The following is a 24957-nucleotide window of genomic DNA, read 5'->3' on the forward strand; positions in this document are numbered from 1 at the left end:
ACCTTAACAATTGGCCACGTTCTTCATCAATACAGGGTGTTTCTAAATAAGTGAGACATACTTTAAGGGGTTACTGCACGAAAAAATAATGACCGTTTGCTTTAAAAACATATGTCCGCAAATGCTTCGTTTCTGAGATACGGAATGATTAATTTTTTCTTATAAAGTGACGATATATTTAGTACTCCAAAACCAGTTGAGATATGCAATAGTTCTATATTTACCATTGGCGCGCATTCGGCTAATATTACCCGTCATATTACCCGTCAAAATTCCTAATTGTATGTCAAAAATTGCGCAATAAATAGATACCTTTTAAAAACCTACCAAATTTCACTTGTATATCTCAACAGGTTTTAGAGCAACAAATAAATCGTCAGTTTGTAAGAAAAAATTCAACATTCCGTATCTCGGAAACGAAGCATTTGCGGACATATTATGTTTATAAAGCAAACGGTCATTATTTTTTAATGCAGAATTACGCGTTAAAGTTTGTCGCACTTATTTAGAAACACTCTGTATTGACGAAAAACATGGCTAGTTGTTAAGGTACCTAACTCTTTTATTATCCAACATAGTCAAGTGAATCAAAAAAGAGAATGTTAAGAAAGCCTATGCCTAACAATATTATTACACCGATATTCTTAATTAATAAGGCTATAACATACTAAGAAAATCACTCAAATCGGACAACAGGTTTATTAAATTTGAGACATCTAACATGTCCCATTTTTAAGGTGTTCCGTTAATTTTGCCGGTGTGTCTAGTAAGAAAAAATAAATTGTAAGTAACTATATTGTAGTATCAGTCGTGGAATATCGTGGCTGCGCATCCTGAGAGAATGGTACTAATGTATATCAAATAAACTTTTCAAAGTCTCCAAAGTCCGAATAGTGATGATTATCGCCGACGACCTCCGTCGCCAAAATAAATAGTAATAAAATCAGGCTGAAAAAAATATTTGTATACTAATATTCTGTTAATTTAGGTTCGGGTAAGATGGGTTATTGTAAACGAAAGTTTGTTCTCCATATCCTTCCGTTATCGAAGGATTAGCTTGTTAAAACGAAAACCTGTCCAAAGGCAACATTATATTTTACACAGTTTATATTATGGTAAAAATTGTGCCGATAGTATGTACGTAAACACATAGTGTCAAAATTTTTGAATAAATTCATTTTTCTGGTAATAAGCGCTTTGAAGACAAATTCCTACAATGAGAATAGGGTTGGTAGGCTAGCTCATTTTAAATCTTATTCAATTTTCTATTGGGCAATATAAGGAATAATATAATTATTATTTATGCAGACTGGTGAACAAAAATAATTTTTGGATTAAATTAATTGACAAGAAATATGTATGGAATTTGTTTATTTAAAAATACATTTTACTGATCTCAGGAAACAAAAAAATGTTTATTTGACAAATATAATTGCTTTTCACATAAAGTAAAAGATGTAGCTCCTCTGAGCCAACTAAAATAATTCAGGTCGACTATAGTTTATATTTTCACCAGGAGGGGCAAACCAGAGATGGGCATCGACACGTCGACTTTAATTGTCGACACAGACGTGTCGACAATGTCGAGAACGTGTCAACAATGTCGACAATGTCGACAATGTCAGCAACGTGTCCATAATGGAAAAAAGTGAGGTTATGTTATGAAATTATTCAGTTGTAAACTTTGAATGTGATCTGATCTGATCAGAATCAAAATGAGTGGCAGAAAACTGAATAAAAACTATGATATATTATCATTCAAAGTATTAAAGATAGAAGGAAAGCACGCGGCTAAATGTTGTGTATGTGGAAATGTGATAAAAAATACAGCTGCAGCAAGATTGCAAAGTCACAGGTAAGAAGAAATATTTTAATTAATTTTAGCTGGATAGCTATAGAGATTTATTCTCTGAAATTGATATTTGTATCGGCTGATAACTAACCCCGTCCCGTACTTTCATTTTAAGAAACGTCTGCAAGTTAGATCGTGGCAATGGTAATCAATCCAATAATGAAATGTCGCATGTTTCGATATACGAAAATACTGGCTCAGACACAGGTTTTACACCTACAGTTAATCCACAAGTGAGTATATAGGACGTATGTTCTACTACATATTTAGCAGGGGCGGATCTAGAAAAAATTTTGGGGGGAACTTTTTGAAATTACATTTATCTATAATATATAAATGAATCGTAAAATGTGTTCGGAGCCGCATAACTCAACAACGCATGGATCACCATTTCGGTAGTAGTATATTGGAGAAAACATGGCGTCAAAAACCGTATAGCCATCTAACGGCAAGAAGTGAAAATAACGCACTATATATTATTGTAGATTTCTTGATTACTATTTAATTCGAATTCGGAAGGGGACATAAATTGCATCAGTTTTCACCCCAGAATTTGTATTCTGAGGTTTTCACGCCCGGCAAACTAAAAAGACAGATTCACACCCAAGAAAGTCACTAGAATAGTCACCAAATACATCTTCTTTTTTGGTTGATCATGTCGGCCCTCGACGGTAATCCATAAATAATATATTATATTAATACATCGCTAAAGAGTTCTGAAAACAACAACTGCTTTTTATATAAAAGCAGACTAAAAATTCAAAAATTGCAGGAATAACGCAGAAAATATAAAAAATCGCCGATATAACTTAATTAACTTATGAAATACCAATTGTGTCAAAATTTGATAAATGTCATTAGCGTCAAAATTGTATAACAGTGGAGTAAACTTGCCTGCGGTTGAACCAATTACAAACAACCATTACAGCGCTGTAAATTTGAATCACTCCTCTTGGTTTAAAAACAAACATTAGCCCCATATTGCAACTAACAAAACGGCAGTGGTATTTAAGGGACATATACTAGAAACAAGTCAAAGTTATAAAGTCTTCAATTCAATAGGTGATAGTTGGTTCAGAAGTGGCTACATATATGCATCCTCTGATGATTAATTAATAAGTGCTGAAACCGGTTAGGGTGCTTGTAGCGCTCTTTAAATGGACTAATAAATAAGACGGATTTGGCATCGTTTTGCAACTGAATGAAAATGTTTATTCATTTTTATTTCAGTAGGTTACTTCCATAGAGTACAAGGGTCCATTTTTTGTTGGAAATTTTCCGCCCTGGACAGATGAGTTGTAAAATTGTAAATTGTAGAATTTCCTCATCTTCATACTCCAGCATCAGTTTGGCTTGAACTTTTAGTAGCACGGAGGTGTAATCAGAGAAATGGTCCCAATACAGTTTTCAATTTAATATTATTTTATATTTTGTTGGACTAAAGACTATAACTTCGACCAATTACTGGTAGATGCCTCTTAGACACCCCTGCCATTTCGTTAGTTGTAATTCGAGGCTAGTGAACCTGAATTATTTTAGTAGGTTCAGAGGTAGGTACATATGCATCCTCTGATGATAATCTAATAAGATTTGATACCGGTTTGAGTGCTTGGAGCGCTCTCTGAACGAACTAAAATATAAGACGGCTTTGCTTTCGTTTTGCAACTTAATGAAAATGTTTATTCATTTTTATCTAATTCATTGATTATGATAGGGGAGCGTAAGCGGGGATTTTACGCGTTACTCGAGCATATCAGAAAATCAAATGTGGACAAACCTTGTACCCTGTAAATATATGGAACGTGTATGGATTCTTAATACAGGGGCCTGCGTTGGGGAATTCAAGAAAAAATTCTATCCTTAGAAAAACTCGAAGATATAAGATAAAAACTAGCTAAGTTAAATACATGAAGAACAGTGAATATGTTATTGTCAAAGCCCGAATTTCAGGCACTGCTAGGTTTGACTAAGCAATCCACAAGTCTGACTGACGATGACAGTCTTAGTCAAATTTAGAAATAAATTACAGTTTCGGCCTTTGAGTAGTCAAACTTAGGAGAGACTAAGTTGGTAAGGCAAAGGTAGAAATTTACTTTTTAAATCGGGGTTAAACTAGTCAAGCCCCGATTAGCGATAAAAATGTCGTAATTTGTTAGACTAGGTTTAGTAAAAGGTAATTTTTTAATTTTAGTGTTTATTATTTTTATATTGTAATTAAAATAAAATAAAATAATGTTTATTCTCACATGTTAAGGCATTATGGCATTTAGAGTTGCACAATACGTTAGACCTTTTACACTTATCTAATCTTGAATAGCATTTCTTATTCCAGTAGCATTTTATAAAGCCTTTTCCTCCAAATTTAGAATCTTTTGTACTAATTTCCCTTAGAGACAGCTTAACGTCTGAAACATCTTCGAAATTAAGAAAATTCTCTTTTTTGATTTCTTGAAAAAGTGTTTTTTCCTCCGTATTTCGTACAAGCTCTATATAAACCGTCAATTGTTTTATCTTGTATGATACCCAAAATATCTCGAGCATCTCCTTTGGCTCAATCAAAGCTGTGGATAAGTATTGTTACAGTTTTTCCGATCGAAATTGGAGGAAATTTTTTCACTTCATTGTTTCTTTCATAGCGTTATCTGGCCATGAAGACCTTCAGTCGTCTTTCCTTTATTTATTTTAATTTTTCTGTCTGTGCGCAACGCATGCATGTAACTTTTCTGTCAAAACCTTCATAGTATGCACCAAGGTGTGCTGTCAACGCCCACAACATGTACCACCTGATTACAAATTATGCACGTATGTGCGTCAGAGCTCTCTTTTTGGCAAATAGAGCAAAACAAATCTGAAGAAGTCGTCTGAATTGTTTGAGAATTTTATTCGTCTCCTAGTTAGACGTTAGGCTGTCTCCAAACGCGCATTTAAATCAAAGCGAACACGAACGAACGAACGAATTCGTTCGTTAACTTTATTGTATTTGTACAGCGAATTGAGCACGACCGAACGAATTCGTTCGCATTCACACATGTTCCAACCCATGTCGGTAAGTGAGCGAATCATCAAAGGAAATCGTTGTTCAATGTGGACAGTGGATAGACGGTAGCGAACGAATTCGTTTAGAAGTACTGATTTAATTTATTTACAAACATTAGTTTGAGAGGGTGGTTTATTGTGTAGTTGTTGAAAACATAATTTTGCAATATGGAATATGCCTATGAAACCCAAAATCGAAGTTATATAAAATAATAAACAGAAAAACTGATGCTTGTTTTAACATTTCTATAGGAATGGGTTGTGATGTCTCTGAACTAAAAAAATGAATAAGCTTCTGGCATCATTTAGACGAGAAAGACAAAAAGTGGTTTGCTTTTAAAAGCCTAATGTTTTTATTGGATAAATTTCAACCCAGACACTCTAATGAGGTAACCAAATCAAATTAATGGCTAAAATTAATTAAAAGCAAATTTATTTTGATACACCAATCTTACAATTTATTATTTAAACATAATATAGTCATAATATCAAGAGCAAGTAACTTTTTCGAGGAAGAATTTTAAGAAAGCTGGTTCTTTATTATGTTATTTTCTAAGCTTCCTCAAACAGCGTATAATATCTGCTATTTTTGTAAGCTATTATTTTATTAAAATTTACCCAGAAAGAAACACGAAAATAAACTTAAACACAATGTGTGACTGGCACTGGCCGATCTTAAAAACATCTGCGGGCAATATGCACTCCCGATCATCAACGAATGCGAACGTTCGCTTTAATGTAAATGGCCCTACTTTGTAGCGACGAATGACCAAGCGAACTTTGATTTAAATGCGCCTTAAGAGTACAAAAGATTCAAAATTTGGAGGACAAAGCTTAACAAAATGCTACTGCAATAAGAAATGTTCTTCAAAATTATGTAAGTGTAAAAGGTCTATCGTATTGTGCAACTCTAAATGCCATAATGCCTCAACATGTGAGAGTAAAAACTATTTTTTTTATTTTAATTACGACAATATAAAAATAATAAACATTAAAATTAAAAAATGTCGTTTTATTAAACCTAATCTAACAAATTACGACATTTTGATAGCTAATTGGGGTTTGACTAGTCAAACCCCGATTTCATAAAATTAAATTTCGACCTTTGCCTGACCAACTTAGGCTGTCCTAGGTTTGACCAGTCAAAGGCCGAAATTGTAATTTATTTCGGGCTTTGACTAAGACCGTCAGTCAGTCCTGAGAATTGCCTAGTCAAACCTAGGAGTGCCTGAAATTCGGGCTTTGACTATATATATTTTCAAAAATCTGACGATCTTAGCAGGGCGTCAGGAAATGGGTCAAAAAGTTTCACGCAAAAAAAACAAAACTATATCGCAAAATGAACATCAGATCGAAAAACTGAAAAATACGTGTTCAATCTTTTTCAAAAATCTATCGAAATACGGCAAACACGACCCACCAAGGGTGGGGGTGGGGGTAACTTTAAAACTTTAATTAGGAACCACGCGATATTTCGCGAAATGAACATTAGATCGAAAAACTGAAAAATACGTGATGAAAAATTATAATTTTTAAAAATCTATCTAAGTCTTAAATAGGAACCCTTATTGCAGATTTGGATTCCTTAGGTAAAAATAAGTAACTTTTATTCCACACATTTTTTCGACCTATGGATAGATGATGCTATAACCGAAAAAAAAACGATTTTGGAAATGAACAATTAAAATAAAAAATGGAAAGCCATGAGGCTTTAGTAACTGCAAATTTATCAATCCACAAGTAGTGATTAGGTTATTCAGGCTCCCCTACAATTATTAGTACTACAAAATAAGCATTTATTAGAAGTGTTTTCTGAGAATAAAGTTATAACAGAAGACCTTATAGTTAGCTTGTTGGCGTCACATCATACTTATTTAGATATAGCCAAAATAATTATTACAATTTGTATTAAAATAGTGGTTTAGGGACGAAAAGAATCATTACGATATGTAACAACATCTTCTTTTATTGCAACAAGTTTAACAAAACACATATAAATAAATATTAAATAAAATAAATTAAAGTTAAAACTCTGAAGTACTACACCAATATGGTGTCGGTAAAACCGAGAAAATCACAATTTAATTAGATGGAACATGGGCACTGTATGCTAAGTTTTGAGCAGCTTGGGCATCGAAGTTCCTTCCCCATCCGCCGCCTCCACCATGGGCGTCGAATCCTCCCCCGGAATGGCTGTGTTCGACGTGGTGCTCGTGATGGGGTTGAGCGACTACTTCGTATGTGACGTGTTTCTCGCCTCCACTGAGAAGCTTCTTCAAACCGATGATACTGGCCAATACAAGGGCGAGCTAAAATAAAAAAATATATATTAGTCATTTTGATGTATTGCGTTTGTACAAAATATACATGTTTAATCATATAATCAGATTAGATGTATCCGAGATAAAAATACTAAAATACTAATTCACGAAAAGGATGTCAAAAATATATGGAGAAAGTATTTTGACAGTTTATTAAATGAAGAATTTGACAGACAGCCTGTGGAGTTAACGGAGACAGTAACAGCAATGGTTACCAGAATAACAAATGGGAAAGTGGCTTCAAAAGCTTCAAAAAATAAAGAAAGGAAAAGCAGTCGGACCAGATCATATTCCGGGGTAAGTATGGAGAGCATTGGGAGAGACAGGAATAAGTTGGCTAGCAGGTCTATTTAATAGAATTCTGGAAGTTGGACAAATGCCAGACGAATGGAGAAGCAGTATATTAGTACCTCTCTACAAAAGCAAGGGAGACATACAACAATGTACAAACTACAGGGCTATAAAACTATTTAGCCAAACCATGAAAATATGGGAGAGAGTAATTGATAGACGGATACGTGAAGAAACCAAAGTATCCGATAATCAATTTGGCTTTATGCAGGGCAGATCAAGAACAGATGCAATTTTCATTGTAAGGCAACTGATGGAAAAATACAGGAATAAAGAGACCAACGCTCATATGGTATTCATTGATCTTGAGAAAGCATATGATAGAGTTCCTCGAGAGATTCTGTGGTGGGCACTCAATAAGAAAGGAGTCCCTGGCGAATATGTAAAGATTGTGAAAGATATGTATGAGGGAGTAACGACTAGTGTTAGGACAGGTGTGGGAGAGACTGATAAATTTCAGGTGAAAGTATGATTGCACCAAGGCTCGGTACTTAGTCCTTACCTATTCTCATTAGTTTCGGACCAGATACCAGCAAAATTACAGGGTGGCATTCCATGGTGCCTAATGTATGCTGATGATGTAGTGTTAATAGGAAATAGTGAAAGAGACTTACAAAAATACTGAAACAGTGGAGACTAGCTCTGGAGGAAAAAGGTTTAAAACTTAGTGGGACAAAAACAGAGTATTTGGAATGTTCATTTAAAGATGGAGTTAATACCAATAAAATGGTACCTTTGGATGCTGAAATGATTGTGAAAAGCAATAGTTTTAGGTACCTAGGATCGGTATTACATAGTAATGAAGAAATAGATTGAGATGCATGCAGTAGAATTAGGGCTGGATCGATGAAGTGGAAAGAAGCGAAAGCTGTGTTGTGTGACAGAAAAATTCCCATGAAGCTGAAGGGAAAATTCTTTAAAACAGCCACAAGACCGGCTATGATTTACGGAACTGAATGTTGGGCAGCAAAAAAGAAAGAGGAACAACGAATGCATGTGGCGGAAATGAGAATGCTTAGATGGATGAGTGGAGTGACAAAGAAGGATATAATTAGAAATGAATATATTAGGGGAAGTGTAGGTGTGGCACCAACTGATGCCAAAATGAGAGAGCAAGGTTAAGATCGTTTGGTCATGTTCAACGTCGAGACGATAATCACCCAATACGAAGATTAGCTGAAGTGTAGATTCCTGAAAGGAGTAGGAGAGGAAGACCAAAGAAGACCTGGATGGAGACGATAAGGCAGGATATGATGGTAAAGGGGATTAACATTGATATGACCCAAGATAAAATTGTGTGGAGAAATGCAATAAGGGAAGCCGAGCCCGCATAGGGGTAAGACAAAGAGAATGATTTACAAAATATATATGTTTCTTTTTCAAAAATGAGAATATTTGTATTTAGAATGTTAAAAGGTACACGTTTGGTAAGTTTTTCTAAAAAAGTCGACAACATAGAAAAAAATAATGTAGTTTTATTTTGTTATACACAGATTAATTAAATTATGTAAAAAGAAGACAATTACTACATTAGAAATCAACAAAATACATTTTTTTACGTATGTCGATTGTGAAGTTTGAAATATAATTTTCCCCAACCCAATTTTTTTTAATATTTTTCGTGCGCAATACCGATCGTTTTTTTATCATTGAAATATGTCATGTGTATCTTGCCGATATGAAATTTTTTATTGAAAAAGAGCTCAGAAAGAAAAAGCTAATGGTTCAAAGATTACCATCCTTCTTCGCAAATACCGGTCAACTTTGACTTTTAATTCCACTTTTTTCTTTAAAAAGAAGTATCTGGTTGAGTCTTTTTCAACGCCTTTTTCTGTACTTAATTTAAATTATTAAATACATACTCCTAAAAATAAAGAAAAACGTAATGGTTCAAAGATTACCATCCTTCTTCTCAAATACCGGTCAACTTTGACTTTTAATTCCACTTTTATCTTTAAAAATCTTGTTGAGTCTTTTCCAACTCCTTTTTCTGTATTCAATTTAAATTAATAAATACATACTCCTAAAATACATAAAAACGTAAGGGTTCAAAGATTACCATCCTTCGTCGCAATTACCGGTAAACTTTGACTTTTAATTCCACTTTTTTCTTTAAAAGAAATATCTTGTTGAGTCTTTTCCAACGCCTTTTTCTGTATTTAATTTAAATTAATAAATACATATTCCTAAGAATAAAGAAAAACGTAATGGTTCAAAGATTACTATCCTTCTTCACAAATACCGGTCAACTTTGACTTTTAATTCCATTTTTTTCTTTAAAAAGAAGTACCTTGTTGAGTCTTTTCCAACGCCTTTTTCTGTATTTAATTTAAATTAATAAATACATACTCCTAAAATACAGAAAAAGGTAATGGTTTAAAGATTACCATCCTTCGTCACAATTACCGGTAAACTTTGGCTTTTAATTCCACTTTTTTTTGAAAACAAACATCTTGCTGAGTCTTTTCCAACGCCTTTTTCTGTGTATTGTTTAAATTAATAAGTATTGATATATTATATTTGTTCATAAGCAAAAAATTTGTTATAATATTAAAACATTCCTAAGACCGCCCAAATAATCCGATTTTAACTCCATCAAGTACGTTAATTAGGTGAAGTACTTTTTTGTTGTGCAAGATTTTAAAGAATTTCAATAAAAAAAATATATTGCAAAATTATTGTAAAAAAATGAAAAATATGAAAACATTTCTATGCCTTAAAACTGTATCAAATAAGTTTTTACTGGCGTCTGTGTACTATCCAATAATATTCATATTTTTTGCTTTCTTAATATTTTTCTTCTTTCGAACTGCAATTTTCTGTATAAACTGGAAATCCATTTTTGTTATATATATTTTATCTTTGCTGATGTAGTAGGAACTATCATTTGCATATTTTATTTGTATGTCATTTGATTTATTGTGCCTGAGTTTGAGAATTTTTATTGTCAGTTTTGTATATCTATGCTGTTATTGAAACATAATCCCTTTTAGACATTTGCACGATTTTTCACCTTCACAAAATAGCATTTGTATTGACGCTCTACAAGATACAGTTTTTTTGTACACCTTTCTTTTGAGTGACATAAAGTAGTTGTGAGTCGTATTTTTGTAAAATCGTATAGACATACGAAAACATGTACAGGGTGTTTGCAAATAAGTGCGACAAGCTTTAAGGAGTTATTCTATACATAGACTAAATTTCTATACATTCAAATAAAAAACTTTTTCGAATATTTTTTAAGCGTTAAGTTTTACTTTTTTGTATGAAAACGGCGTCTCATAGGAAAAAATGGGAGGTAGATTTTTTATTAGAAATTGAACGAGAAATTTAAAAATGATTTTTAGTTTGAAATATCTCAGTGGCATACTATTTTTTTTCTTAAAAACATCAGACCATTGCCCTTATGCGCGCATTGTCATTATTTTTTGTTCATGCATAATTACTCCTTACAAGTTTGTTGCGTAATCTATTAACAAACGCCATATATATCAGTCATATAGTTTTGTTCAAATAGAGTAAACAGTAAAAAATCTAAAGTGGATTTGCGGTCTTGGGTTACGAGAAAAGGAAGAGATCTGTCTGTCTCTCTTACTCTCTTTCTTTCTCTTCCTCTCTCTTATTCAGTTGTCCATACCAGAAAGCGCTAAATGACTAGAAAACCAATACATGCATACAACAATATTCCATTATTTCTAATAAATAAAAAACTGAATATAAATGTAAATCATTGGTATCGTGTAATGTTGTTAAGGTTAAAATATTTTTGCAAAATAATCAAGTTTTTATTCTTTCATTTAACGAATTTATAAATCTCTTTCGCTCATTACCCTAGACTACACATATTTACGTTTTGAAGCTGTTGACCATTGCAGCAATTAAACATAATTAATGCTTATCGCTACCGTTAGTTGAAATGAGGCAATTTATATCCATTAAAAGTCAGATTTGGTTTTAGCAGGAATTTCGAGAATATATAGATAATAACAGGAAAATTTATTGTTCCGTTTAACACTGTTTACTGTGGCTATAAAACGAGTGGCTGGTAAACACTATTTTTTGATATACAGTAGAACCTCGTTTATCCGTCAGGACACCGGACCAAGGGTATGACGGATAATCGAAAAGACGGTTAACAGAAGATTAAAAAAAAATAAAAATTCATAGTACAACTCTCAAATTTCATTTGTATGCTTTGTTTGACAATATAAGAAGGATTTGTGTTCGTACAATCGAATCAATTTAAAATATTCTAAAATCTTTTTTTGTTTTACTGTTGCTTCACATTTTGCGACGGCTGAAATTTCTTAATCAGCAACAGATTATGCAATCTGCTTTATTGGCTTTTTCTTGTTGAGAATACCACTCGATGAATTATTGCATATGCGATGCAGCTTCTCTAGATTATTTACGCAAATCTTTGTCAGTTACAATAGGTTCATCAACATAGCTATAGTCAAATTCCAAGACTGTGTCAGCTTCTTAATCTGTTTGGTCCGCCTTTGTTGCCATTTCAACGATTTCTTTATGTGTCAGCAATAGATAGCCGTTTGTGTCCTCATCACAGATCAAATTAACTTTTTTTTTATTTTTCTTTACATTAAAATTTTGGCTTTTGTAGTCAATACAACTTCTGTATGTACCCTGACGGTTAACAGAGGTGACGGTTAATGGGGAGACGGATAATCGAGGTTCCACTGTACCTTTAACCATAACACATTTAATATATTTTTTGTGTACACTAGAGCAACGCACCTATAAGTTTAAGAGAAAGATTCTATAAACAAGAAATTAGTAAAATCCTTTATAAAAGGTATATTTTATTTAGAAATACTTTAAAAGGCTATAACACAAAACGTTTTCAGACTAAAACGTTCATGATGCTGGAGGATTTTTGACATGCTTGACCAACGTACCAGCAAAAACAGTACCACCAACGTACAGTAATTAGCCTCACATTAAAAAATGAGAAAACCTCACTGATGATGAACTATTTAGTTTAAAAACACTCTATGATGTAGCCCATAAAAAATTTTTAAATACAATGTACCTTTTACAATAGTTATTTATGATATAAGTGTTAAAAGTACACGTTTAAGGCACGCATGTGAAAGTTTGCAGTATGAGCGAAAGCGAGTTCTGCAATTCACATGCGTGCCTTAAAAATGAACTTCTTAACACGCATATCATACAATATTTGTTCTACAAACGTAATTACAGGACAATATCTACAAAAACTTTTACTTGAACTTGACTCACATTTCAATTTTATATTTTTTGACATTACATCAAAATTGCATATACGGTCAATACGAACTGCAGTGCCTTAAAAAATTTTTAAAGCACTAAAGCTAAAAGTGCTAAAAATTGCATTTTTAACACGGTTGTAGAAAAACGATTTTACTAATTTTTTTGTAATTTATAATATACAGCCAGCTACAGGAATTTGTTTTACCCATGGATTCTCTTAAAGTCGGAAATATTTGAAAAATAAAGATTTTTACTAATTTATTGTAAAAAATAATATCTTGTCGTAGCTATACTCGATTTATTATTCTTCTTAGAGTCGTATCTTCGATTGTACATTAGCTATTACCATTTCAAGAACATATTATGTTTGTATTAACTGCTATTTTAAAATCTCGAACCTTAGTCGAATATTCTTAAGCCACGATATTTTTGCACACCGTTCTTCAAGATTCCATACTGTGTTTTTCCTTATAAATTATGAATAAGCTTGTGGTATCATATATTCGATGCCCACAAAAATTTTGATGGTAACAGTTTTTAGATACGATACGAGAAACACTACTTTCTGAAACAGGTAGTATTTTTTATTTTCAAAATAAAAAGCAGATGTCGAGTACAGTTATTTATTAAATTCTGCCTAAGTATTTCCGCTCTGGAAGCATCATCAGGGGCATTTCGTGAACAAATAAGGAAAATATCCTATAATGTGGTATATACACTCACCGGCAAAATTAACCGCCCAACTTAAAAATGGGCCATTTTTAATATCTCGAATTTTCTAAACCTGTTTTCCGATTTAAGTGACTTTTAAATACGTTATAGCCTTATTCCTTAACCGTATTCCTGTAATTGGCAGCTAAACAGGTAAATATTCATTATATACCGGGTGTACCAATCAAACTCTGCTTTTTTCCTCAAAGTTCGTATCACCCTGTGGAATATTTCAGCATTGATAAAATACTGAAATTAAAATCCAATTTTAGCCAATTAAAATCCATATTTTCTCAACATTCTCTTTTTGACTTATTCGCATATGTTGGACCATAAAAAAGTACTTTAACAACTAGCCATGTTTTTCATCAATACAGGCTGTTTTTAAATAAGTATGGCAAACTTTAAGGGGTAACTCTGCATGAAAAAATAATGAGTTTGCTTTATAAACGTATGTCCGCAAATGCTTCGGTTCCCAGATAGAGGGTGTTAAAATTTTTCTTACAAACTGATGATTTATTTATAGTCCAGAAAGCCACTGCGCATCCGCTAGGAAAAATATTCTAATACGGATTTTTTGCACAATTTTACTCAAAAAGGACTCCTTTTAACAAATTTGCATGTTGCCAGGACCAAAAGGTGGTCAAAAATTTTTTAAACGTTTTTTTTTTGTTTTTTTCCTAAACTTATTTGTTTTGCATGGAAAAAAGTTTTTTTAGGTTTTTTGGATCATTCCAAACAGAAAAGGTCTTTAGTGACTTTTCTCTAAAAATGATAGTTTTTGACATATAAGCGATTAAAAATTGAAAAATTGCGAAATCGGACATTTTTAACCCTGGAAAACTATGTCAAAAACTGAAGATTTTAATGTTGCCAAGGTAGGTAGATATTCTTTAAACATCGATTGATGAAATCCCGAAAAGTTTTTTGCAATACATTATTCAAAACACCTTTGTTTTTTAATTGCTAATCAAGCATGCGCGACACTATTTTCCACCGACAGTATGGTGCAAATGAAAGGAATAAATTCGTTATTTCGTAAACCGGCGACTTTAAGGAAAAATCCCGAAACAGGTCGATTTTTATTTTTAACTTATGATTTATGATATTGTGGCATATATGTGATACGTGATGACGTAATCGATGATTTTTTTAAATGAGAATAGGGGTCGTGTGGTAGCTCATCTGAAAGGTTCTTCAATTCTCTATTCAGTAATGTAAACATTTACATAATTATTTATACAGGGTGTCCTTCTACTTCTTTTTTTGTCAAATAATTTAATTTAATAAAAATTTTTTGGACACCCTGTATAAATAATTATGTAAATGTTTATATTACTGAATAGAGAATTGAAGAACCTTTCAAATGAGCTAGCACACGACCCCTATTCTCGTTTAAAAAAATCATCGATTACGTCATCACGTCCAGATGGATGACGTCACTAGTATACCATATATGCCATAATATCATAACTTAAAAATAAAAATCGACCTGTTTCGGGATTTTTCCTTAAAGTCGCCGGTTTACGAAATAACGAATTTATTCCTTTCATTTGCACCATACTGTCGGTGGAAAATAGTGTCGCGCATGCTTGATTAGCAATTAAAAAACAAAGGAGTTTTGAATATTGTATTGCAAAAAACTCTTCGGGATTTCATCAATCGACGTTTAAAGAATATCTACCTACCTTGGCAACATTAAAATTTTCAAAATCCACAAGGAAAAGAAAAGGTTTTCCTGTAGTTGGCTGTATACCATCAATCACAAAATTGGAAAGAAATCCTTTGCAACATTGCCATTAAGTCATTGAAATGTGATCAACTCAATTTGGATCCCACGTGTTGGGAAACCTGTATACCTTACCTTAGGGCATTATCCTGTTTGCCATGTGACCACCACAGGCCTTTTTATCGAAGTATGCACTTTTAAGGCATCTATATTATATGTAAAGGGTTTTTACCCAGATATTTTTTTTTGTGGCTCAGCTAGCATCCAGTTTATCGAACACTGATCATGATTTTTTATAAAAATCGAAAACGTTTTGTTGTGATGTAGCCCTTTTAAGGGATTTTTAATAAAAAAATTTTATACCTTTTACAAAGGATTTCTTTCCAATTTTATTAAAATTTTCAGTTTTTCACATAGTTTTCGAGGGTTAGAAATGGCCGATTTCGCAATTTTTCAATTTTTAATCGCTTATATGTCAAAAACTATCATTTTTAGAGAAAAGTCACTAAAGACCTTTTCTGTTTGGAATGATCCAAAAAACCTAAAAAAACTTTTTTCCATGCAAAAAAAATAATTTTAGGAAAAAAACAAAAAAAAAACGTTTAAAAAATTTTTGACCACCTTTTGGTCCTGGCAACATGCAAATTTGTTAAAAGGAGTCCTTTTTGAGTAAGATTGTGCAAAGAATCCGAATTAGAATATTTTTCCTAGCGGATGCGCAGTGGCTTTCTGGACTATTATTGCTCTAAAACCGGTTGAGATATGCAAATAAAATTTGGTGTGTTTTAAGACATAGTTATAGCTAATTTTTTTACATACAATTAAGAATTTAATATTTACCATTGGCACTTACACGTAATATGACCATGATGACAATAATTAAAATACACTAGCCAACGGACAAACAGATTAAAATATTTTAACGACGCTAGAGAGTTATGAGTTTAGACTTAGAGGTACAATAATAATTGTAGGTATTGTTTCTATAACTAATTCACACATACTTGCAATAATTATGATAACACTAACGCTCAGTGATCTTCTTATAGGACGGGTCAAGATCCAAAAATGCAAAAATACAAAACAATTTCATGAATATTTCAATATTAAAAACAATATTAGGTATAGTATATATAAGTTAAAATTTGAAAGAAAAAAATAATAATTTGGGCGATAATGGGATACGAGTCTACAAAGTGGTAGATCAGATAGATAATTACAATTTTTCAGACAGATCTTTGCACAAACGTAATGATTAATTTGCAAACAAGTTTAATCAAAATATGAAATGAAACGTACTTCGGCATGTACTGTCAATGTAATTATTTGGAAATGGATATTATCCCGGCGGGCATGTTTTCTAAACTTATTTTATTGAATTGTTTGATCTCTATTCATCATTGAGGAGATTGATGGACTCCACATTAAACAGCTTGAACATCATCCGACTAATAATGATATAAAGAAAAATATAGAATGGTGATAAATAAATAAAAAAAACAACAAAAGTTAAACAGTAATATTGAAAATAAACAAATAAGTTTCCGATCGACAGAACTATAGCCAGACTTATGGACTATAATGACAATTTGTAAGTTAAAAATATTACTTGCCTCATTAGCTTAAAAATAAATAATTACTGGAGGTAATCAAATAAAAGGCACAACACAAGAACAACAAAACTTATGAAGATAAATACAGAAAGAGAAATGGGTGTATTCATTGAAGGAGAAGAAGTAGAAAATGTACAGAAGTTTTGCTATCTGGGAAGCATAATTGACGCTAGCGGTGAAATAGAAGAGGAAATTAATGGAAGGATAACTAAAGCCCGAAATGCATTCTATATGCTAAAGAAAACATGGGAGTCCAATAAATTAACAACCAAAACCAAAATCAGGATATTTAATACAAATGTAGAATATTTTGCTATATGCAGCAGAAACTTGGAAAATGAAGAAAAAGATTATACAAAAGGTTCAAACATTTGTAAATAGATGCCTTAGACGAATATTGCAAACATATTGGCCAAATCGGATAAGTAACAAGGAACTTTACAGAAAAACTAATCAGGAGCCGATAGCCAAAACGATAAATAGACGCAAATGGAAGATTATTTGACACACATTAAGGAAAAATGAAGATGATATAACCAAACAAGCCCTGGATTACCAACCAACTGGAAAAAGAAAACAAGGCAGACCAATGACATCCTGGAAAAGAAATATTACCAGAGATCTAGAAGACAATGGGTTAACATGAAAAGAGGTGAAAGCCCTGGCCAAAAACAGAGATGAATGGAGGGGGACTGTAGAGGCCCTATGTTCCAAATGGAATCAAGAGGAGTAAAGTAAAGTAAAATAAGTAATCAAATAAAAGAGTGGTAGCAAGTCATTCTAGCAAATATGTTTGAAAATAAAAATTACAATGAAAAGTTCAAACAAAGACTAAAAGCTTAAATAATATAAAAAACCATTTTTAAACACAACAAATGCGCCAATGTCACTGAAAATGATAAACGTCAAAATTCTTAATAATAAATAATGTACCTATTAAAGACATGACGTATCGCTTAACTTTAGTTTAACTTATTGTGGTTTCTATGTAGACCAGGGCGCATCTGTAAAAATATTAGTACATTTGGATGTTGAGAGGTGACTCATATTTTTTTGAAGAAATTACTTGGAAATAACTCATATAATATTAATTGAGTTATCCTCCCACTCAAAAAGGTCCGGAACATTGTTTAAATAATCAAAATGTCAAAAAATGAAGGAAAAATTCGTTATTTTCTTCGTTTTTTGATTGAAATTTTAAAAGTATTCACTTTCGAGAAAAGTTGCACTGACATAGAAGTTGCGTAATTAAATTTACTACAATATAGGATTACCTAAAATTTTTAAAAATTGTCACCCTTGTTCCGTTGCAAAATAGCAATCATTTCGAAAAAAAAAAAAACCTAATAAAACAAGTATTCGCATTTTACGTTTTTCAACCATTTATGCTAAACTTAAACCTACATATTTCATCGAGAAAAACTATATGATATAATAAAACAATACTGTAAATTTCATTAAGATCGGTTTAGTAGATTTTGCAAAATAAATTTTTCAATCCGGCTTTTGCAAAAAAAATTCATTTTTGTTAAATGTTGCAGCACTGAAAATAACGCAGATAGCAAGTTGAATTTTCTTTGCATATAGAAGAATACTGTACCTTTCATATGCAATTTTCCAAACTAAAATCGGTTAACTACCACGGCGTCAGGATTTTTTTTAAATAAACATTAATTTTTGGTTCTTTTTATGTTTTTTTTTTCGTGCTATTTTGCAACAAGAGTGACAATTTTTAAAATTATTAACCATTTCTATATTGTATGAAATTTAACTACGCAATTTTTATGTCAATTCAACTGTTCTAGGAAGTGAATACTTTTAAAGTAATAATCAAAAAACGAAATAAATAATCGAATTTTCCTTCATTTTTTGACATTTTGATTATTTAAACAATGTTACTGACATTTTTGAGTGGGAGTATAACTAAAATATTATTATAGGAGTTAATTGCAAGCAATTGCTCCAAAGAAATATAAGTCCATCTCAAAACAGATGCGCCCTGGACCAATGGACAAGCGGCTTAATTTTGCTATATCTAGTGTCTGTGACCTAGTAAAAAAAAGTAATTTCGAACTGTATATCGCCTAGTGAGAACAATAGTGGCGAAACTCGAAAATTAACGTTTTTGAGTTAAGTCTATCAATCGATATCTTAATATGCCCTCTTTTATGTGCAATATCGGCTAACAATTATTTAATTTCCTTATTACTAGAGGGCGCCTACAAGTCTTTATGGTATTGTGAATTTGTCAAATATTTTGATGCATTAACGACGAAAGCACACCAAACTTTATATCAATACTGGCGAATCTGTAATTACGCCGTGCCTGCATGTATTTGAAATATTAGATATTTTATTAAAGATAGTAGTACAATGTGCAATAGTGGCGAATGAGCACTTTTGTCTGTGTGGTCGTTTTTGCCTTTGTGTTTTTTTATAAAACTTCTTACAGAGAAACTCAGTTTCAATCGTTCTTAGGTACTTAGAAATAGCAAATCAAGAAAGCGTCTATCCACTTTGGATCAGTATTGTTTAATTCCATACTATCGAGAACCAATATTCATTTCTAAAAAGAAGTCCTACAAAATAAATCAATTCCTTCTACCTACAATAATTTCTTTAGTAGTTTGAAATACGAAACATACGTGAGTGAAATTATGAATTTAATTTTACTATTCATAGTTCTTTTGCTTACTTTTTATCTTTTATCATGTTTATCGTTTTCATAATTATTACTTAAGATCTTATTTTGTTATTTTTCTATTGTACTCAGTTTCATTTTGCGCATAACTGGTGTGTACAATAAAATATTTTATTTGATGCGTTTAATTTATTTTTAAAAGTAAATTTTTTAATTATTTAAAACAGAAACTAAACTGTTGTAGTATAGTAGTATTAAAGTATAGTGGCGAAACATCAAATTAAACATCTTCGATAATGCAATAATGGCGTAACGCAGAAAAAAAATCAAAAATGAATACAATATTAATCTCTTTTTCAAATAAAATTACTTCTACTAATTGGTTTACATATCTAGAAAGCACATTATTAGAAAAATTTTGCAAAATGATTACCTATAAGTCAGTTATACTGTTTAGCAGTTTCATCAAAACTTCAAATACGATTGTCTCTAAATGTTCATTTTGAAGTTTCGTCACTATTGTTCTCACCAGGCGATATGACCAGGCACATACAACCTTATACTTCTAATTATGCAAAGGAAAATGTGCTAAAAAGAATAATACAACAAAAACAAGAGATATCACAAGATTTCTCCTTTACACGCACAGAAACCTGCTTATCCATATATAGAAAACAAAAACATTGTAGTAAATACTGCCTTATAAGTTCAGTAATTGCTTTTCACTGCAGGAATTCTGCCGCTGCTGTTTTCAGCAAAAATGTGAGATTTATGATGTTTGTTTCCTGAGAAACTTTCTTCGGTTTATACATAGACAATCATGTTAACAATATCGGTCAATGAGAGTTGCCGACCTAGGTACTCGATAATACTCTATCGTTAAGTTGATATCTTTGGTGAAAGTCAAGATTCTTAAGACGTATAAAAGTTGCCTACATAGTAGATGGAGATGGCGATTCAACTTTAAGTGAAATACCTACTTGATTGATGTTTGTGTTAAACTGGTATAGTGTCGATTATGGTTCTTATGGACCAAGAGCTAGCAACGTCGGAAAAATAATTATTTTAAGAAAACTGGTTCTTTAATATATTATTTATTCCCTATGCTTCCTCGAATACCGTACCGGCCATCTGGCTGCTGATACAGGTTGCGTTCATTATTTCGCAGCACATTTGTACAGGTAAATATAAATATCGAATTTAAAATTATTGTAAGACGAAAAATTATTATGTCATTACTTTTTAAACCATATTAGGAATATGAACTATAATTGCCAGACATTTTTGTGGTTTAAAAAGTAATGACGAAAAAATGTTTCGTCCTAAAATAATTTAAATCCAATATACAAGGTAATTGATGAGTATGATAAAGCTCAGTAGATCCGCTATAGTAACAGATAACAATAAAAGTTGATAATTAAAATTGTAGCCAACTCTCAGCTTTACATTACGAAATTAGTTAGAATGTCACAGGGTGTTCGATAACATAGTGGCAAACCAAATTTGTGTTTTTTTTCATAAATTTTAAATGGAACACTGTATTTTATATCACCATCGAAAAGTATCATTACCGTACTTTAATTTTTGTATAATATTCCCTATGCCTAAATTTGTAAGATTTCGAGATATTTTCATTTTTCAGAGCAAGTTATTGATTAAGGTGTTCTATTTAAAATTACTGAGAAAATAATGTACTTGCGTTTTGACTCATCCTGTATTCGATATAAAGAAAATTAGCAATATCAACCATTTTTATAAATTTTGGCAATCAACAAAAAGAGATGGCACCGACAAACCATTGCTGTTGTGCTTATTTTCATTTATACAGGGAGCTGAACTTATTACGATTTTCGTAGAACATTGGTTATTTTTTTTTTTTTTTTAGTGAATTTGATGGCCTTGGCCGAGCCAATTAGCCAGACATTAAAATTGGTTATAACTTTGTAAATACCCTGTATAACATAACAAACCTTTATATTTTTGTGATGGAGAAGTTAACAGCATTTCGAATATAAAATAAAATATAGGGTGTTCCTTTTAAAAAAACATACGTTTGGTCTGCCAATATGATATCGAACACTCTGTAACATTCTAACTAATTTTGTAATGTGAATCTCAAAGTTGGCTACAAGTTTTGTTATTAAATTTTATTGCTATCTATTACTATAGCGGATCTACTACGCTTTATCACACTAATCAATCACCCTTATTTTGTATTTACCTGTACAGGTGTGCTGCGCAGCAATGAACGCAACTTGTATCAGCAGCCAAATGGCCGGTATGGTGTTCGACGAAGCATAGGGAACAATATATGAAAGAATCAGCTGTCTTAAAATTGTTTCTCGAAAACGATGCTCTTAGACCATTATTGAATAGTAGTCTTTTACGTTTTTGAACTAACCATATCATTAGAGTTTCTGGTAATTACGAAAGTGTTATTTACTCTTTTTTCTACTGTTATGACTTGTTAATATATTTTTGCCATCATCCGGAATTAAAAAGGCGTTGCCTATAAACTTTTTCATATAAGTATATTTTAATCATTTTAAACGATACAAGTACATTAAAACTTACGAGGCCATTGTTAGAACGTTACACATGGTCTGCTTACTGTTTTATCTTATGCGTGTTCCCTTTTCTGTCAAATAATACTTGTTATCTAATTTAGTCCAGGAACCGAAGCTTGTCACCTCGCAATTTTTACAGAATGGATCGATTTGATTGAAAATTTGAGAATAAGTAGTGGATAGTCCAGGGATAAAAATCTTTATGGTGCCGAAAGGCACCTTTACCATGGGGGTGGTTGCCACCCCATCTCGGGGGTGAACATTTTTTGTTAAATTTTGGCCTCAAAAGTTGATAAAAATGTTCATTTTAAGCAAAAAATGTTCTATACATTTTTTTGATAAAATTAATAGTTTTCGATTTATTTGCTATCGAAAGTGTTACTTTTATATCGTATTGCCGTAGAAAAAATTTTTTCAAACCAAATTCTTGGAAATTAAATAAACTAGAGTTTCATATTTTAACATTTTTTCGTATCTCTGACGCTAAACTTTCTATTCTGAAGAAAATGGCATTTTTTACCAAACTACAAAGATTCCTTATTCGTTTTTAACTCCAGTTTTCTAAAAATTAATCGTTCTAAGCCAGTAAAGCTTCTGAAATCTATTAATCTCATTCTTCTGAAATCTGTTAATAATACATAAATAAAGAAAAATGAATAAGGCCAATGACTAAAAATACTGCTGACTTAGATTTTGATGCTTCCAAATACATTTCTCATTTTTTTTTTCAAAATAATATATTGATTTTTAACCGTAACTTTTCATTTTTTGTCCTAGAAAGTTTGGTAAAAGAGAATGTAGTAGGTTTTTAAAAAATCTATGAGACTATAAATATTAAATCCTTTTAAAGTTGTCAGTCGCAAAAAGAGGTGACTTTGAAAGGGTTGGTAAAGGTGGTTTTTGCAAGTTATTTCAAGTTTTAATTATCAATAGCTCACTCAATTTTTGCTGTAGAAAAAATTTTTGCAAACCAGTTTCTTGGAAATTAAATGAGCTACAATTTTGCGTCAAAAAATTTTTCGTATCTTTGATGCTAATCTTTCTATTCTGAAGTAATTGGCATTTTTTACCAAACTACAAAAATTCGTTATTCGCTTTAAACTTCATTTTTTTTAAATTAAGCATTCTAAGCCGGTCAAACTTCTACAGCCTATTAATAATATATAAATAAAGAAGGCCAAGTAAGGTCAATGACTAATTTTAATTAATTTAGGAGTAGAAAGTAGGTGTCCGATCAGTTTTCGCTAAAAAAAAAATAGCGACTGACATTCTTTTTATCATAGGTCACTTAATTTTTGAGCTAGAGCTTATTTTTTTATTTCAGGAGATAGATATTATTAAATACTTTAAATTAGTTTGAACAAGTTATCCTCGAAAAATGCATAGTTTTCCCGTCTTTTGTCTTTGAAGCTACAATATTTAGCATTTGATGAAGAAGAGCTAAAATATAATAAAATATAACTCGATTGCTATTGGTCTTAAAGAAAATAAAAAACGGTTTAGTTTATTTTTTAAAAGGTAAATTTTTGTTTAGCAAAATTGTTTTTATAAAACGAAAAATTTTTGCGTTAGCAGAAAACTGATTTTCTGAAAAACTGATAAAAACATTAATTTTTTCGATATAAAACTAACAGTTTCGATAGCGAATAAATCGAAAACTGTTAATTTTATCAATAAAAGGTATAGAACATTTTTTGCTTAGAATTAATGTTTTTACCAACTTTTGTAGTCAAAATAAAATAAAAAATTTATATCACCGAAATAGGGTGGCAACCACCCCCATGGTGAAAGCACCTTTCAGCCTCATATAGATTTTGATCCTTGGACTATCCACTACTTATTCTCAAATTTTCAAGCAAATTGATCCATTCTGTAAAAATTGCGAGATTTTGTCCTATTTTAAGCTTCATTATTTGGACTAATATTGTTTCAATTTCAATCTCATTTTGAAACATCCACTACACTTTACAATCAATGCACCACATTAAATAAGTTTGAAGCTTTTTTCTTCTACAATATTAAATAGATTTTTTAATTTTTCACATTATAAACCAATTGTTAAGGAATTACTGTACCAATATTACCTGCCAAGAAATGTCAACGTTTTATCCATATTATACAATGGATTTATCAGACGAAGTAAAATTCCCAACAGATTTTAATCTAACATATAGTGTATCTATTTTGATCCATACAATGCACATAATAATATGATACAAATAAATAAGCTCCAGTTATTTGAAACGTACTGTCACAGAAGGATGCTTAAAACAACATGTAGGTACACAGAAAAAATCAAACAAGGAAATATTGCGAGAAATGGGCAAAGAATATAAATTAATATAAATAAGAAAGTTACAATACCTGGGATGCATAATGAGTGAACAGCGATACGAAATGCTAAAATCGATAATACAGGGAAAATAAGAGGCGGAATGCGTATAGGAAGAAGGGGAGAATCATGGTTGAAAATTTTAAGGGATTGGTTTAAACGCTTTTTAGGCCAGGCCGCATCTGTAAAAATATTAGTACATTTAGACGTTGAGAGGTGACTTAAATTTTTTTGCAGAAATTGCTTGAAAATAACTCAAATAATATTATTTGAGTTATCCTCCCTCTCAAAAAGTTCCGGAACATTGTTTAAATAATCAAAATGTCAAAAAATGAAAGAAAAATTCGATTTCTTTCTTCGTTTTTTTGATTATAACTTTAAAAGTGTTCATTTCCGAGAAAAGTTGCACTGACATAAAAGTTGCGCAATTAAATTTTCTACAATATAAAATTGGTTAGAAATTTAAAAAATAGTTACCCTTGTTGCAAAACAGCAATAATTTCGAAAAAAACATACAAAAATAAGTATTCGCATTTTACGTTTTTTCAACCATT

General features: G+C 31.5%; 1 protein-coding gene across 1 annotated transcript in view; it reads right to left on the bottom strand.

Annotated features, from left to right (window-relative positions):
* Positions 1–6836: 6836 nt before the first annotated feature.
* The window catches only part of LOC114336182 (uncharacterized), a 120134-nt gene continuing 102013 nt past the window's right edge, over positions 6837–24957 (bottom strand). Inside the window, exon 4 of the mRNA XM_028286512.2 lies at positions 6837–7197. Within this exon, the coding sequence (XP_028142313.1) occupies positions 6970–7197 (228 nt within the window). The 3' untranslated portion in view covers positions 6837–6969. The remainder of the gene's footprint in view (positions 7198–24957) is intronic.

This window comes from Diabrotica virgifera, chromosome 6 (genome assembly GCF_917563875.1).
Source record: "Diabrotica virgifera virgifera chromosome 6, PGI_DIABVI_V3a".
NCBI classification, from domain to species: domain Eukaryota; kingdom Metazoa; phylum Arthropoda; class Insecta; order Coleoptera; family Chrysomelidae; genus Diabrotica; species Diabrotica virgifera.